We start from the raw sequence: 14585 nt of genomic DNA on the forward strand, positions 1-14585 counted from the left end.
GTTTTCACTGGCGAAGCGTCCATGTAACCACTGTTACCATTGGTAACAGTTAAAAATCTTGCAAATAAATATGTATTTTATGACGATGAATAATTCTATTTATTATTTTATTTTATTTTTACCAATAGAAATATATTATTATGTTATGTGTTAATAGTACCTAATTCAGTAAATAGCCAGATACACGAAAATATTGGCGAGTTTATGTGACTCAGTTGCACTTTATTATATTCTGTTACCAGTCTCATTTGTGGTGACAATGAATGGTTATCTCGCTGTCGCTCGGGCGGCTCGGGACCGGCTAGTACTGAAAATTTTGAAGGAGCGATGGGCGTAAGCGCGCTTTGTATATCGGTAGGGCTGTTACCAGATTTAAATTTGCTAACAGTACCTATAATAAAAAGTGTGCATGCAGTTCACCATGGATGAGTGTCGCTGCGTAATCGATCAACTACTTGAAAAGTAATTCTGATTGAAAAATAAAATGAGATTATTGAAAATGAAAGACCTATTTTAAACAATTTAAAAAAGGAATTTAAAAAATTAGCTCGATATTTTAAATTTAGTTAGTACAGTGAAAATCCTTGGTTATGTGGTTGCAAGAAAAATAGACTGTATTGTTGGCCATGTCTTCTGGTTTTTACAGAAAAATGGGTGGACCAGGTTCACGATTTAAATAGTTTTAGAGTTTTAAAAAAGAGACATGAAATTTCTCCGTTACCTACATGTAAGATGTATACCCAATTTGATTCAGTTTGGCAAAACAAGAATCAAAAGTTCTCTTAACCAAGCATTTAAAGCAAATATTGCTAAACATATAATGAGTTTGTTAAAAAAATAGATAGGTACTCGTATATCCTTAGCTCACTTATAATAGATATGTACCGTATGTTTTTTGGCCGAACAAGAATTAGCGTTTCGTGGTCATTTTGAGGGCGACGGCTCTGACATTCGAGGCAATTACAGGGAATTGTTAACATTAATTGCCAAAAAAGGTCAAAAATTTTGCCAACATCTAGAAACATCAACTGTTTTTTCGAGAGTTTCAAGTGATATACAAAATGATATTATTGAAGCTATGTGTATATACATTTAGCCATATCTTCATTTTTTTAAATAAGATTTTTTGCATCTGGTTTTGGTAACACTTTAGAAAAAGTCACGCGTCGCCACTGGTTGTTTTATATGCCATTAGAGTGAAAACTTAGTCTTTTAGACTTAGAGAGACTAATAAGTTTCGAAACCGGTAGGGGTGCTTGCGGCACTCTCTGATTGGACTAGAATATGGTTCGGCTGTATTTTCGTTTTGCAACGAAATTGAAAGTGGTTATTCATTTTTTTTTGTAAATATAAGAGTTTGAAATTTGAAATTAATAATTTATCACACTTTCAATAGGTACCTAATGTTTTTTTTTTAATTTGTTAAATACAGACATCCATTTTCTAAACTAAGTATCAATATTTTGGGTTTTGTATTTAATTTCTTGATGGAAATTATACATAATTTCAAAATGTCACCTTGTACTATTCATACCAGACCCTACACGGGGTCCAGGTCCCCGTGTAGGATCTGGTATGAATAGGTACTGAAAAGTATCGTCCCATCTGCCTCCTTTCGTGCACCGGCAAGCTGTATGAAAGGATTTTGCGAGGACTCATCGATGACATGATTTACCTATGGTATGTCCTAACAGTTTTAGCACAAAATAGTTATCGGATTTTTTTAATGAAGAAATTTATTTAAACACTAACTAGTTATCCTAAATTACAATTCAATACTTAACTAAACTATACAATCAGATTATGTAGAGTGATCCATTCTGCTCTACCAGACGCAAATTTCTTCGGATTTCTCTCATGAGGTCCTGGACAGAATTCAGCTTAATTTCTCTCAGTGTTTCGTAAATCGCCGTCTTAATTGTTCTTCATCTTGGGCTTCCCAGTCTCCATGATAAACCTTCCAAGACAGTAAAACCAAATAATCCTTTATTGGCCGAGCCTGGGACGGTTTATAGTTATGGAGGATTATCGTTTTTGGAAACAGGATTGTTTCAGCCATCGGGTTTCGGATCCAATCACCCTTTTCCGTTTTCCTTGAGCATTCAAGATACATTTACTAAAAAACTATTTAAATCAAACATACTGCGATTAAATTGTTCTTTTGATAAACTTTCTCTACTTTGTTGCATGTTAAGAATAGAACATTACGCTTACGGAGACCAGTGTTGAAAAACTTGAAAAACCTCTAGCGCACGGGTGGATACTCGACTGCCGATATACAATTCATTCTAATCAGTACGGCGTGGCATCGGCGCGCACGCTTCTATCGCCCATAAGAAATACATGGGGCTATCTCCGCAATGTTCTATTCTTAACGTGAAACGCACTATAGTAAGAGTTCCGTATTTTTAAAAAATGTGTCAGTTATACTATTACATACTATTATGTTAGATAGTGTTCTCTTTAAACTATATTCAAATAATAATAAGACAATGTATAAAAATAATTTAATGATTCAAGTTACTATCCAACAAAATATTATTTATATTATTTACAAAACATATCGTCACAATAAAATTAACCATAACTAACACTGTAAACTCATATTAATGGCTTTTCTTAGTAGCGTTTCTTCATCGTCTTCTTCGGAAGTTGTCGGAAAACCTTGCATACTTAACCTTAAAGCTTCTGGCAGGTCATTATCCTCAGATTCTTGAGACTGGGAAATAAAATTAATTTCATCAGCAATGCTTAATTCCAGCGCTGCTCTCAGGTCGGGATCACTTTCAACTGAAGAAATATTTCTTAACGGAGGTCTTGGTGGAGGATCATTTACAACTGAAAAATTAAAAATGAATTAGTTGAATAATAGGCCAATCTCGTTGATATTGACTATTCCCAGTTGTACATTTATGCTAAATGAGAAAAGTGTACAGAATTTGTCTCTATACCAGTTTATCTGAAAAACTGCACATAATTTGTCTATTTATACACTCACAGACAAAAATATTGTATATTTTATTTTGAGGCTGTTTTTGAAGTAAATTTTTTCCTTTTGAAAAGTTTTGTACTTGTTATTGCTAAATACGTAAGTTGTACTGGAATATTCTACATACTTATATTCATTGTCAATTCACTTGCATACTGAAGAGCTACAACAAATTTGTAGAGAAATTATTGAAATAGTTTAATTTTGCTCATAACATTTAATTAGAGAGAGAAACAATAACGACCATACAACAACATTGTAACAATTTAGTACTTAGTAGGTATTTCCTCTTCTAGCTCTAGTTATAGCCTGCATTCTTCTAGGCATGCTTCGCAGCAGATCTTGGATGGTTTCTTGTGGAAACCGATTTCATTTCTCCGGTGCAGCATTTCTTAATTCTGCAATTGAGTTTGGAGCTGGATTTCTTGCTTGTATACGTCGTTTTAGGTTGTTCCATAGATGGTCTATGGCTCTATGGGATTTGCATAAAGACTCATTGGTGACCAGTCTAGAGCCTCAATCCCAACATTCTCAAGATATTGTATGACTGTTTCTGCTACATCGATGGTTAAGAGCACAGATATAGTATGTCCACTTTTTGCTGATTTTAAGATAACATTATAAAAATATTCAGTAGGGTCATATGAATGTTCTGCATAATTATTGTATGGGTTAAACGGCCTTGCCAAAATATAGTATTTCCCATTTGTACTAAAAACCGACTTGCACAGATATTTTATGTCCGTTTGGAAGTGCAAAAACATAGTATGTTTTGGGACATACAATGTTAGTGCTCACGCGATCAAACTTATCATGGCTGTAAATATTATTTGACCGGACATGCAGTAACATGCGCCTTATGTTGTATGTCCATACACATTTTCAAAAAAAATATTTTTTAACCCAATAATACATAATATTTTGAAAAATATCTACATTAAGCTAATAATGATACCCGAACTTATTACCCAAACATTATGATATATCGGTATATCAGCAGTATCAAACAAAAAGTAACGCGAAAACTTTAAAACGTTCTCCTCAACAATTAAAGATATTTGGACATACTATATCTGCGCTCTTAACCATCGACATGTTCACGGATATTATCATGCATTAGCACAAAATTATCATACCCAATGAAGATGGCCTAAGGAAAAACATGGTCTCTTTTTCATGGAAAAACATGTACCAGTCAGAATTCATTCGAATATTAACCTCAATAAGCTCCGTACGACTGTCCCAACTAATGTCACTTCATAGCACAACAGAACCGCCACCAAAGCTAACGATGTGTACAAGATTACATTCTGTGAAACGTTCCCCAGACCATCTATATACTCGACAACGTCCATCTGGCTTCAAAAATTGTATCCTTGTTTCATCTGTGAAAAGAACTCTTCCCCATTGATATTTGTTCCAGTTGACATGGGCTATTGCAAATTGGAACCGTTGTGTTTTATGCCATGGAAAAAGCCCTAGAACTCTGGCAGGCCGTTTTGGGTTTAACCCTTTAACGCTCTCTGGTAGCTATATATACCATAAGCTATTACGGCTTAATTTGTCATCAGAGTTGCGGTGAAAACAATTTTTATAGGCGAAGTCGATACACTGAATGCTTGCTGGTAGGTGTGAATACCGAAAACCTGTATGCGGCGTGGCAACCACGTGCTTTTCAAAAAATTGGTATGATAAGCTACCAGTGCCCCTTTCTGCAAAAGTCTATGTAAAAAATCGTTCAATTTTATTTTTTTGTGTTTTGCACAAGTGTCATTTGGAATAAACTACTTGGACAAAAATTGAAGAAGTGTACTTTTTTCATTATTTTTAACTAGCAGATAATTCTTTAAAAGCACTGGCATAGTTATTGCAATAATAAATATGTTTTATGATAATTGTAACCCCAAAATTCATTGTTTTTATTTATCCCGGCATACAAACAATTTTTATTTTTTCGTTTTGAAACTTATGCCTTTTATTAAACAATATTGTGGCAACAAATTTCTGTAAAAATATTGTTGTTTGACATTAGCGATACGAAAATATTTTTAATCATTTTGGGGATTGTACCAAATAAGAGTTTCACATACTAAACCAAAAAATCTCGAGATCGTAGTTTACGCCCAATACTAAAATTTTTACGGATACATTAAAAAAAAGTTTAGTATTTATTTGCTAGACAAGGTTCTCTACCTTTTAGACGCAGCAATAGTAAACAGCTATATTTTATATAAGGAGACTCTGAAAAAAGAAACTCAAGTGCTAACTAAGCCTATGATTGAATTACAGTTCCGCAGTGAACTAGCTGATAATTTGATTAGCACTTTTACTTTCAGAAAAAAGTCTGGACCACCATCAAACTCAACTTTGAATGCTGGTTCACACTTACCCATCAAAGGAACTTATAGGCGCTGTGCCCTTTGTGCTTGTAACGTTGTAAAGTTTGTAACGTTGCTCTATGAAAAGACTGTTTTGCACCCTACCATAGTAGACAGAAAGTTCTTAGATAATAAATTTAAAATATTACTGTATTTAGTTTTTTACATTGTCAAAATAAACTATTTTTTTTATAAATTTTTGTAATTGTTTTTACTGGTCGTTATATATACCATTGCCCACTAAGTATTAAGTTGTTTGTCAAAATGCACACTGGTAGCTATATCTACCACCCTTTCCAGCCCTTCTGGCACAGAAAAAATTTGTTTGAACATTTTTTGTCTTACTAACGATGCATAATGAACTACTTTTACTATTCAAAAGTATAGTTTTACAAAAACAATAGTTCTGTCCGTTAAAGGGTTAAACCAACCTTTTTAAGTCTTTTGACCTTTTGTATTCTTCAATCTCATTGTATTGCTTTACTATATGAGAAACAGTCGATTGATGGATACACAGTATCCACGCAATATCTTATCTGTAATCCTCATTGGGTAAAGTAACAATTTTAACACACACTAACTTGCTTAATGTGGCGTATCAGCAAGAAAACTGCAGAATCAAAAAATAAAACTTTATAACTCACATAATCCAACTGACATTTCAATACCAAGAAACAAAATAAGAACCATTGTAAGCCGCCAAAGCATACTTTTCATACTATGTAATGTGTGTTATTTTGTGACATTATTGCTTCTTCGACTATAAAGACTATGTCCGTATTCTCTTATTTCTAATAAATTGTAATATACATAAAACAGTTCAGTACAACACATTCAGGAATAAAAAAATTCATAACATTTCAAAAATAACAAATAAACAAAAATTAATTGAAGATTGAAGATAAAATATGAAATATTTTCATCTGTGAGTAAATCGCTGGTACCTATGATTAATGTGATTCCTAATACATTTCCAGTGAAAATAATAACTCTTTGATAAGTGTTGGCGATTACAATTCTTTTTTATATGCGTGTCCGCGAAGACTATAACTCCCAAAATATTTATAACGAAAAGATTTAGTTCATAATAGATGCCGACGAAAACAATTATTTCTCTTTCTGTTTCTGCCGACGAAACAATTATTTCTGAGAACTTTTTAGTAATTATAATTTTCGTGGACCCACAAACAGAAGTAATGTTTTTTGCTGATACTCTTCAAACAAAAATTTTTTTCGCTAACACTTTATTAGGGATTATAATTTTCACAATCATATAATCGAAAATAATATTTTTCGCGGCGTTCATTGAAAGTTCTACTCTTCGCCGCATTTTTCGGAGTTATACTTTTCGTAGTCGGCGGCGATATAGTATATATCGCCGCCGCCTACGAAAAGTGTAACTCCGAAAAATGCCGTTAAGAGTAGAACTTTCAATGAACGCCGCGAAAAATATTATTTTCGAATATATGATTGTGAAAATTATAATCCTTAATAAAGTGCTAGCGAAAAAATTTATTTTTTGAGGAGTATCGGCAAAAAACATCATTTCTGTTTGTGGGCCCACGAAAATTTTAATTAGTAAAAAGTTCTCAGAAAGAATTGTTTTCTTCGGCAGAAACAGAAACAGAACGGGAAATATTTTTTTTCGTCGGCATCTATTATGAACTAAATCTTTTCATTATAAATATTTTGGGAGTTATAATCTTCGCGGACACGCATATAAAAAAATTGTAATCGCCAATACTTATCAGAGTTATTATTTTCACTGGAAATGTATTAGGAATCACATTAATCGTAGGTACCAGCGATATAATTTGCACAGTATTTAGTTGAAACCTAATTTACATTGTTATTCTGTACCCTTAATATCTCAGAGACATTTAGTTAGATAAAAAGTTACATAGTTCGTGTAATGTGCATGACGAAGGCAGTACAAAAGATTTCGTTACTGTTCCAACCAATCTTATGATTGCTTCTGTAAAAACGTGATGCCTGTTAATGCCTTCTGTCTGCCAAGCTTCTTGTAATATGGCTTCATTACAAAAACTATAGTAGGAGATTTGTGATTTTTAGTACCTGACAAATATTTTTTTATTTTTTTTTAATGTTTAATATGTAAATAAGGTGTAAAGCTTGTTCGCATCCCTAGTAGAATACTGCACGTGCACCCTGGGTAATCGATGCTCATTTGCGTTTTTCAAGCTGCGTGCACGCTGCAAGCAAGCTATCTGCGATCGCTGGCGGTTCAGCAGTACATGAGTTGAATTTATTCACTGCACACTCGAGCTGAGCCGCGGCGTGCAACCTGCTTGCAAGCCGCCTGGACTGAGAGCACGCAGTTTCTGCTACGCCGCTTGAAAACAAGTCAGGCGGTTTGGTAGAGTGGGCTGGACAATAATTCAGTACACGTTGACCGCGTGATCGATTTCAACGTAGATACAGATGACAGAGCTGTTTATTTCTGGCATGTATTGACCCCGAGAAACCGCTCAAATGTGTATTGACGGGAAACTTGGCTTGAAAACAAGCAGCTTGCTCGCAGCGTGCACGCGGCTTGAAAAGACACAAATGTGCATCAAGCCTAAATGAACTAGCACAAGAAGCGCCAGATAATCTTTCACAAGATTACCTGCAAGAAGAAATCACAGGTTTTAAAGTTATGACACTGCCAACAAATGGACCTTCTAAGGACCAATTGTCAAACGTATCCGCCAACTTAATACAGAAGACAAAAGAAGATCAAAATGCCAAATTTTGCACAAATTTGCTAAAAGAGAACCATATTGACCTGGTCGCAACAAGAGGAAAATTGTCCAATTGAGCTCAAGAGGAAAAATCCCAGGCTATATACAAAACATATGTACGCACGAACTAGGGCAGTCAATGAGGGTATTTGGCTGCGAATTCCATCCTACTACATCGGTTTACTTGATATTTTCACAGTAAGTAGGGAATAGCTCAAGAAATAAAGTCTACCCTATATACTATGGCGCTTTTATCTTGGGGGCGGCTCCCACCCCTTCAAGGGAGTGGAAAATTTTTTGGTCAAAATAACTACGGAAGTGGCTAGAGAACCTAATTTTAAGCAAAAACTGCTCTATAATTTTTTTTTGAAAACTCAATATTTTTTGAGTTATTCGTGGTTGAAAATTGGCCATTTTCATTGAAAAACGACACCTTTTCGGACGGTTTTTTGCGAATAGCTTAAAAACTATGCATCTAACTAAAAAAACTATAATAAATATTTTTGTAGCTTATAAAAAACAAAGAGATTCGTTCCTTTATTAGTCTTCTAATAGTTATAATACAAAAAGAGATATGGTAGGTGAAAAGAGTTTATATTTTTAGTGCATGCTCAAATCGGTGCGATACGGTACAAAAATGTAGTCTAAGAGCTAGTGAACCTTCCGACTAACGGTCGTCCTGTAAGGCTAGAAATTTTTCTAGTGATAATTCATAGCACACCAAGGCTAAAAACCATGACCTGGCAGGCATCAGCGGTGCACGTGTATCTACCAGATGAATCGAAAAGTGCAAATTTAGGGGGTAAAATAAACTTTCTCCTGTAAGGTTTAAATTTAAGTATGTGTTTGAGTAAGTCATTTAGAAGAAATGTGTACAATGACAGGCGATTCTGAAGAGCATAAGACCTTGCCAGGCGAGGGGAAAGATTAGGGGTTTTTCCTAAAATTATTCTTTTTGAATCGAACAATTTTTTTTAGGTTTTTTGAATCATTCCAAACAGAAAAGGTCTTTAGTGATTTTTCTCTTAAGTTATAGTTTTTGTTATATAAGCGATTGAAAATTTTGAAAATTGCGAAATCGGCCATTTTTAACCCTAAATCGGACATTTATCTAAAAATTTCAAAGTTGCCAAGGTAGGTAGATATTCTTTAAACATTAATTGATGAAATCCCAAAGAGTTTTTTGCAATACGATATCGGAAACGCCTTTGTTTTTTAATTGCTAATCAAGCGGGCGCGACACTGTAGTATTGAGGACGTTCGAGTTGGCATAAATTCATTATCTCGAGAATGGGCAAATTTCAAGAGAAATCCTCAGGCAGGTCGATTTTTATTTTTAAATTAGCATACTACTTTTTTTGGCATATATATATATATATAATACTACTGACGTCATCAGTCTGAGCGTGATGACGTAATCGATGACTTTTTTAAATGAGAGTAGGGGTTGTGTGATAGCTCATTTGAAAGGTTATTTGATTCTCTATTCACTAATATAAACATTAACATAATTATTTATAGAGTGTACAAAAAAAAATTTCTTCTATTTGTCAAATTTAATCAAAGTTAATTTAATAAAAAAAAATTAGTTAGAATTAGTTAGTTAGAATAACATCGTGCAATTTTTTTATGTATGAAATATTGTCGTATCCAGTCTGTTTTTAAACGTATTCACTGTAGTTGCTGATATGGTGTCTCGATCTAAATTATTCCAAATATTAAATATCCTGTTAGGCAAGAAGTTTACTCTGGACCGTGCTATTGCCTGCTCCTTCTTTAATTTGTATTGGTGGCCTCTTAATCTATCATCTCGGTTTATGGTAAACATGGTATTTAGGTTTCCAAAGTTGTATTTCAGAATTCGGAAGCACAAAATTAGATCACCTCGAAGACGTCGACGCTCGAAAGTCGTTAGATGAGCCATGGTGAGTCTATCTTCATAACAAGGTCTTACGCGGCCGAATGCGAGTCTTGTAGCTTTACACTGCACATTTTCGATTAATACCTTGTCACGAGCGAGATCTGGATTCCAAACCGGTCCTGCAAACTCAAGAGTAGGTCTGACGTATATTGAATAAAGTCTGCACATGGAATTTAAAGAAATACGTGTAAAACACTTACGTATCAGAAATAGTTTCGAGTTTGCACGTTTACACACCGACACAATATGCTCCGACCAATTTAAGTCACTGTTAATTATCACTCCGAGGTCGTTGTGGGAGGTTACCGAGCTTAAGGGATGTCCATTTATAAAGTACGGTAGTGACGGGTTGTTCTTGCCAATGTGTAGTACAACGCATTTCTCAATGTTTAGAGGAAGTAACCATTCCAAGGACCACTTCAATATTGTATCGAGATCATGTTGAAGAACATGTTGGTTAACAATAGGATTAACGTACAACTTGGTATCATCAGCGTAAATGGAAACCTTACTAGATATAATGAGTGGAAGATCGCTTGTATAGACACAGAAGAGAAGTGGTCCAAGTACCGATCCTTGTGGAACTCCGCTCTTGACAGGTTTATCTGATGAATATGCTTCCCCAACACGAACTCGGAAATACCTATCAGATAGGAAATTCTGAATCCAAAGGTTTAACTTTCCGCGGATACCAAAGTGATCCAATTTAGCTAGTAGTCGACGCTTGGGAACACGGTCGAAAGCTTTGGAGAAGTCTAAGTAGACTACGTCAACAGGATGCCGATCGTTTAAAGATGACGACCAATCGTTAACACAATGGAGTAAATTCGTGATTGCTGAACGACCTTTAATAAAACCATGTTGTTGGTGAGGAATCACATTTTCGTGAAGGAGAAACTCAGACATAGCTTCAGAAATAATGGCTTCCATGATCTTGCTGACAATAGGTACTAGGCTGATTGGGCGATAATTATTGCAATCAAGTTTATTGCTTTCTTAAAAATAGGAGTAACCGAAGCCAATTTCCACGATGAAGGGAGATAACCCTGATTAAAGGAAGTATTCATCATAAGGGATAGTGGGATTGCTACAGAATCTGCGCATTGTTTTAGAAAAAAGGAGGTTAGTCCGTCCAAACCAGGCGATGAATTGTTGCGTAGTTTCCGTAAATGTTGTTTAATTACCTCCGGTGTGAAAGAGATGTCATTAAGAGTTGCATGCAAACGTGGACACATTATTTGAGGAACGGCATCATTAGGTTCATCTGTAAAAACCTGAGTGAAAAACAGCGATAAAGCATCAGAGGATTCTTTATTCGAGGAACATAAAGACCCGTCGGCTTTTTGAAGCAATGGTATGGAGACTTTAGATGATAAAGATGTGCGAATGTACCGGAAAATTTTCTTACTATTATCACTTGCAATGATAGATTCTTCAAAATCTTTCCTTAGGTTTAGCAAAGATTGTTTTACTCTATTGGAAAATTTACGGTGAACAAGAAAATCATCAAGGGAACCTGTGCGTTTATAAGATTGCCAAAGCTTCCGTTTATGTCGAATTAAGCGTGTAGCGGCAAGGTTGATCCAAGGTTTTAATTGATTTCTAAGCAGCTGACGTTCAGTTGTATGAACTGAAATAGTTCTAGTTGTAGTGTCAAGAAAAGTGTCCCACATTGACGAGGGATCGATTAAGTTATGAAAAAGGTTATTCCAATTAAGTTGATGTAAAGCGGAATTAACTTTAAAGAAATCTGTAGCTGTTATAGTCTTTGTATACATTTTGTTAAGACTTTTCGATAAGTTAAACTGAATGTGGAAAGTTATCACTGCATGATCGGATTTTCCAATTGGAGAAGATATGTCTATCGTTGAAATTAATTGTTCTTCGTTTGTAATTACCAGGTCGACCGTTGATGGTTGATTATTAACTCTAAATCTAGTAGGTTTGGTGATAAGTTGCGACAGGTTGGAATTTATAATAAAATTTTTAAATAAATTATGAGAGCTAACACCGTCAGATAACGAAATAGCTGGCCATGAGATATCGGGAAAGTTAAAGTCACCTACGATAACAAGATTGTCAAGAAGTGATATTTCCTCAAGTAATTCAATAAAAAGATTATCAGTTCCTGGTTGGGTATCAGGGGGACGATACAAGCAAATTAGATTCATGGTAAATGAATTTCTGGTGATAGTCAGGTGAAGAATATCTAATCCGGCAGTCTGAATATCTTTAGCACAAATAGAAAAGTTATTAGTAATTAACTCCGAAAGATAAATACAGACCCCACCTCCTACACGATTTTGTCGGTCTTTACGATAAATAGTGTAACTAGGTATGGCAATTAAAGAGTCAGGAATATTATTATTCAACCAACTTTCAGCTATACAGATAATATGAGGTGTTATTAATTGAATATTACATACAAATTCAGTAAATTTAGCATTAAGTGAAGCAATGTTTGTATAAAGAAGTAACCAATCGTTGAACATAGAGGAGTTTGGGTCAATGGCGAAATGTAGTAATTTTAGGAATGCCTTGGATGTACTTAATTGTCAAGTCCCGTTCACCATTGTTTTTTCTAGTTTCCAGTTCGCTTCGAAGGTCTTTCAGACGTTGTTGTTGAATTGGAGTTTTGTCGTCAATTATGGAGAAGGATTCAGTGTCTTTATCTTCTAGAAGCTTGGATTTGTTGCGTAGAATTTGTTTAGCAAAATAGTCGGAAGACATAACCACTTTTAACATACGAGGGAAACGTTGATTAGGTTTGCCAACCCTGTAAAAACTCAGCGGAGTTTCTTGACACCCAACAGAACTCAATACCGATGTAATAACATTATTGTCATGATCTTTTTTAGCCTGAGATGTAGAACCCACTTCGGGGACGCCTCTGATTAACACATTTTTGGCTCTTGTAATACGATCAACAGCTTCGTTAGCTATATTATCCGCAAATTCTACTGATTTAAGAGAGTCAATCTGCTTTAATTTTTCATTTAATTCGGCCAGTTTATTATCAAATGCATCCATTTTACTGTTAATATCTAATTTGAGATCAGATAAAAGATCCTTAATTTGAGAAATGTTAGCAACGTTTGTGTTACAAGAGTTGCACAGAATACAAATACCACGAACTTTCTGTCTGGTTACCCGATCGTCAAGTGAAACCTCTGTGCAGCCCATGTGAATTTGTCGTTTACATCCATCGCACTCAAGGTTGCCAGGCCAAAAAACTAAAAATCACCAGACAATCGCTTCAAAAGTTGCCAGATTTTGCTAAAAATCACCAGATTGTTATGAGTCTGCGCAGTAACGAAAAATGTGTTACTGCGCATAATTATACGTTATTGCACATGCGCATACGCCTAACCATTCCAGAACGGTAATGTGAAGGGTTGGAACAAACCTAATGAAACAATTAGAATAAAAATTATTATAATGGTTTGTTACTTATAATTAGCAATAAGTTGTTTGCATAAGAAAAATTAAAAAGTTCTTTGAAACGAAAATTTTTTTTGAAAAAAATAAAACGATTTTTTTTGTAAAATATAATGTAAAATGTAGGTGTTCATTTTTATGAAAGGTACTGAAAATCTCGACAACGTAGATTATTTAAAACTTAACTTTTATGTTGTAAACTTGGCCTGACAGACCACCTTTGTTTCAAAAAATCTTTTTGTTGAAACACCTAGTAATTTTTGCTAATGCTACTGAAAAAATAGTAAATATACCTATACCTTCCTTTGAGATTTTAGATGATCATCAAACCAACACAAAACGTGACAAAACTACAGATATGAAAAACATTAATCACTTAAAACTCTACAGCCGACACAAGAAAGATAAAACTGATAAATTGAAAAGTGATATTAACTGGACTGGTTTGTTTATAAAACCAAGACATAAATTATTAGAAGTTCAGTGCAAGAATAGCGTAAACTTCGGGAAATCCCCGGTTGAACACAACCACAGAGGCGGATCATTTTATATTACAAATTAGACTTTTGTATGATATGAATATTAGGCAATTCTTAACGAATAACAAACTATTAACAAAAATATTAAATAATATAATCGTACTTTTTAAATTTTAAAATAAATTTATAATATGTAGGTAAGTTCAAAAAATCACCAGATATTAAGCTTTTTAAAAAAGTTTTCACCATATCACCAAATGGGTTACAAAATCACCAAATCTGGTGAATTTTCACCAGACCTGGCAACCTTGATCGCACTGGAGTTTTCGATCGTTGGCAGGTATCGGTTTTAAACAATTCCCACAATTAGGTGACGTAGGCATTGTAAAGTTTTTACTGTGAATATGCTGATAAGGTTTACGAATATGATAAAATGTACTCACAAAAACTGTTCCAAAAGGCACTTTAGATTGCAAATTTTACACTAACTAATTAGCACTTTTTGTAGAGTTTATTGCACTTAATAGGATAGTTTATGTCTAATGAATTAATAATTAGTATATTATACAAAATCAAACGATTTGTTCGGAGCTACGAAATACGTGGCGATTGACTTGCCAGTAGCCGAAGGATTGT

General features: G+C 34.5%; 1 protein-coding gene across 8 annotated transcripts in view; it reads right to left on the reverse strand.

Annotated features, from left to right (window-relative positions):
- Positions 1–2492: 2492 nt before the first annotated feature.
- Positions 2493–14585, reverse strand: part of LOC126889825 (ataxin-3-like) — a 157079-nt gene continuing 144986 nt past the window's right edge. For all 8 annotated transcript variants that reach the window (XM_050658504.1, XM_050658507.1, XM_050658509.1 and 5 more), the window contains one exon: positions 2493–2838. In XM_050658504.1, the coding sequence (XP_050514461.1) occupies positions 2588–2838 (251 nt within the window). In that variant the 3' untranslated portion in view covers positions 2493–2587. The remainder of the gene's footprint in view (positions 2839–14585) is intronic.

The sequence above is a fragment of the Diabrotica virgifera genome, chromosome 8 (assembly GCF_917563875.1).
Source record: "Diabrotica virgifera virgifera chromosome 8, PGI_DIABVI_V3a".
NCBI lineage: Eukaryota > Metazoa > Arthropoda > Insecta > Coleoptera > Chrysomelidae > Diabrotica > Diabrotica virgifera.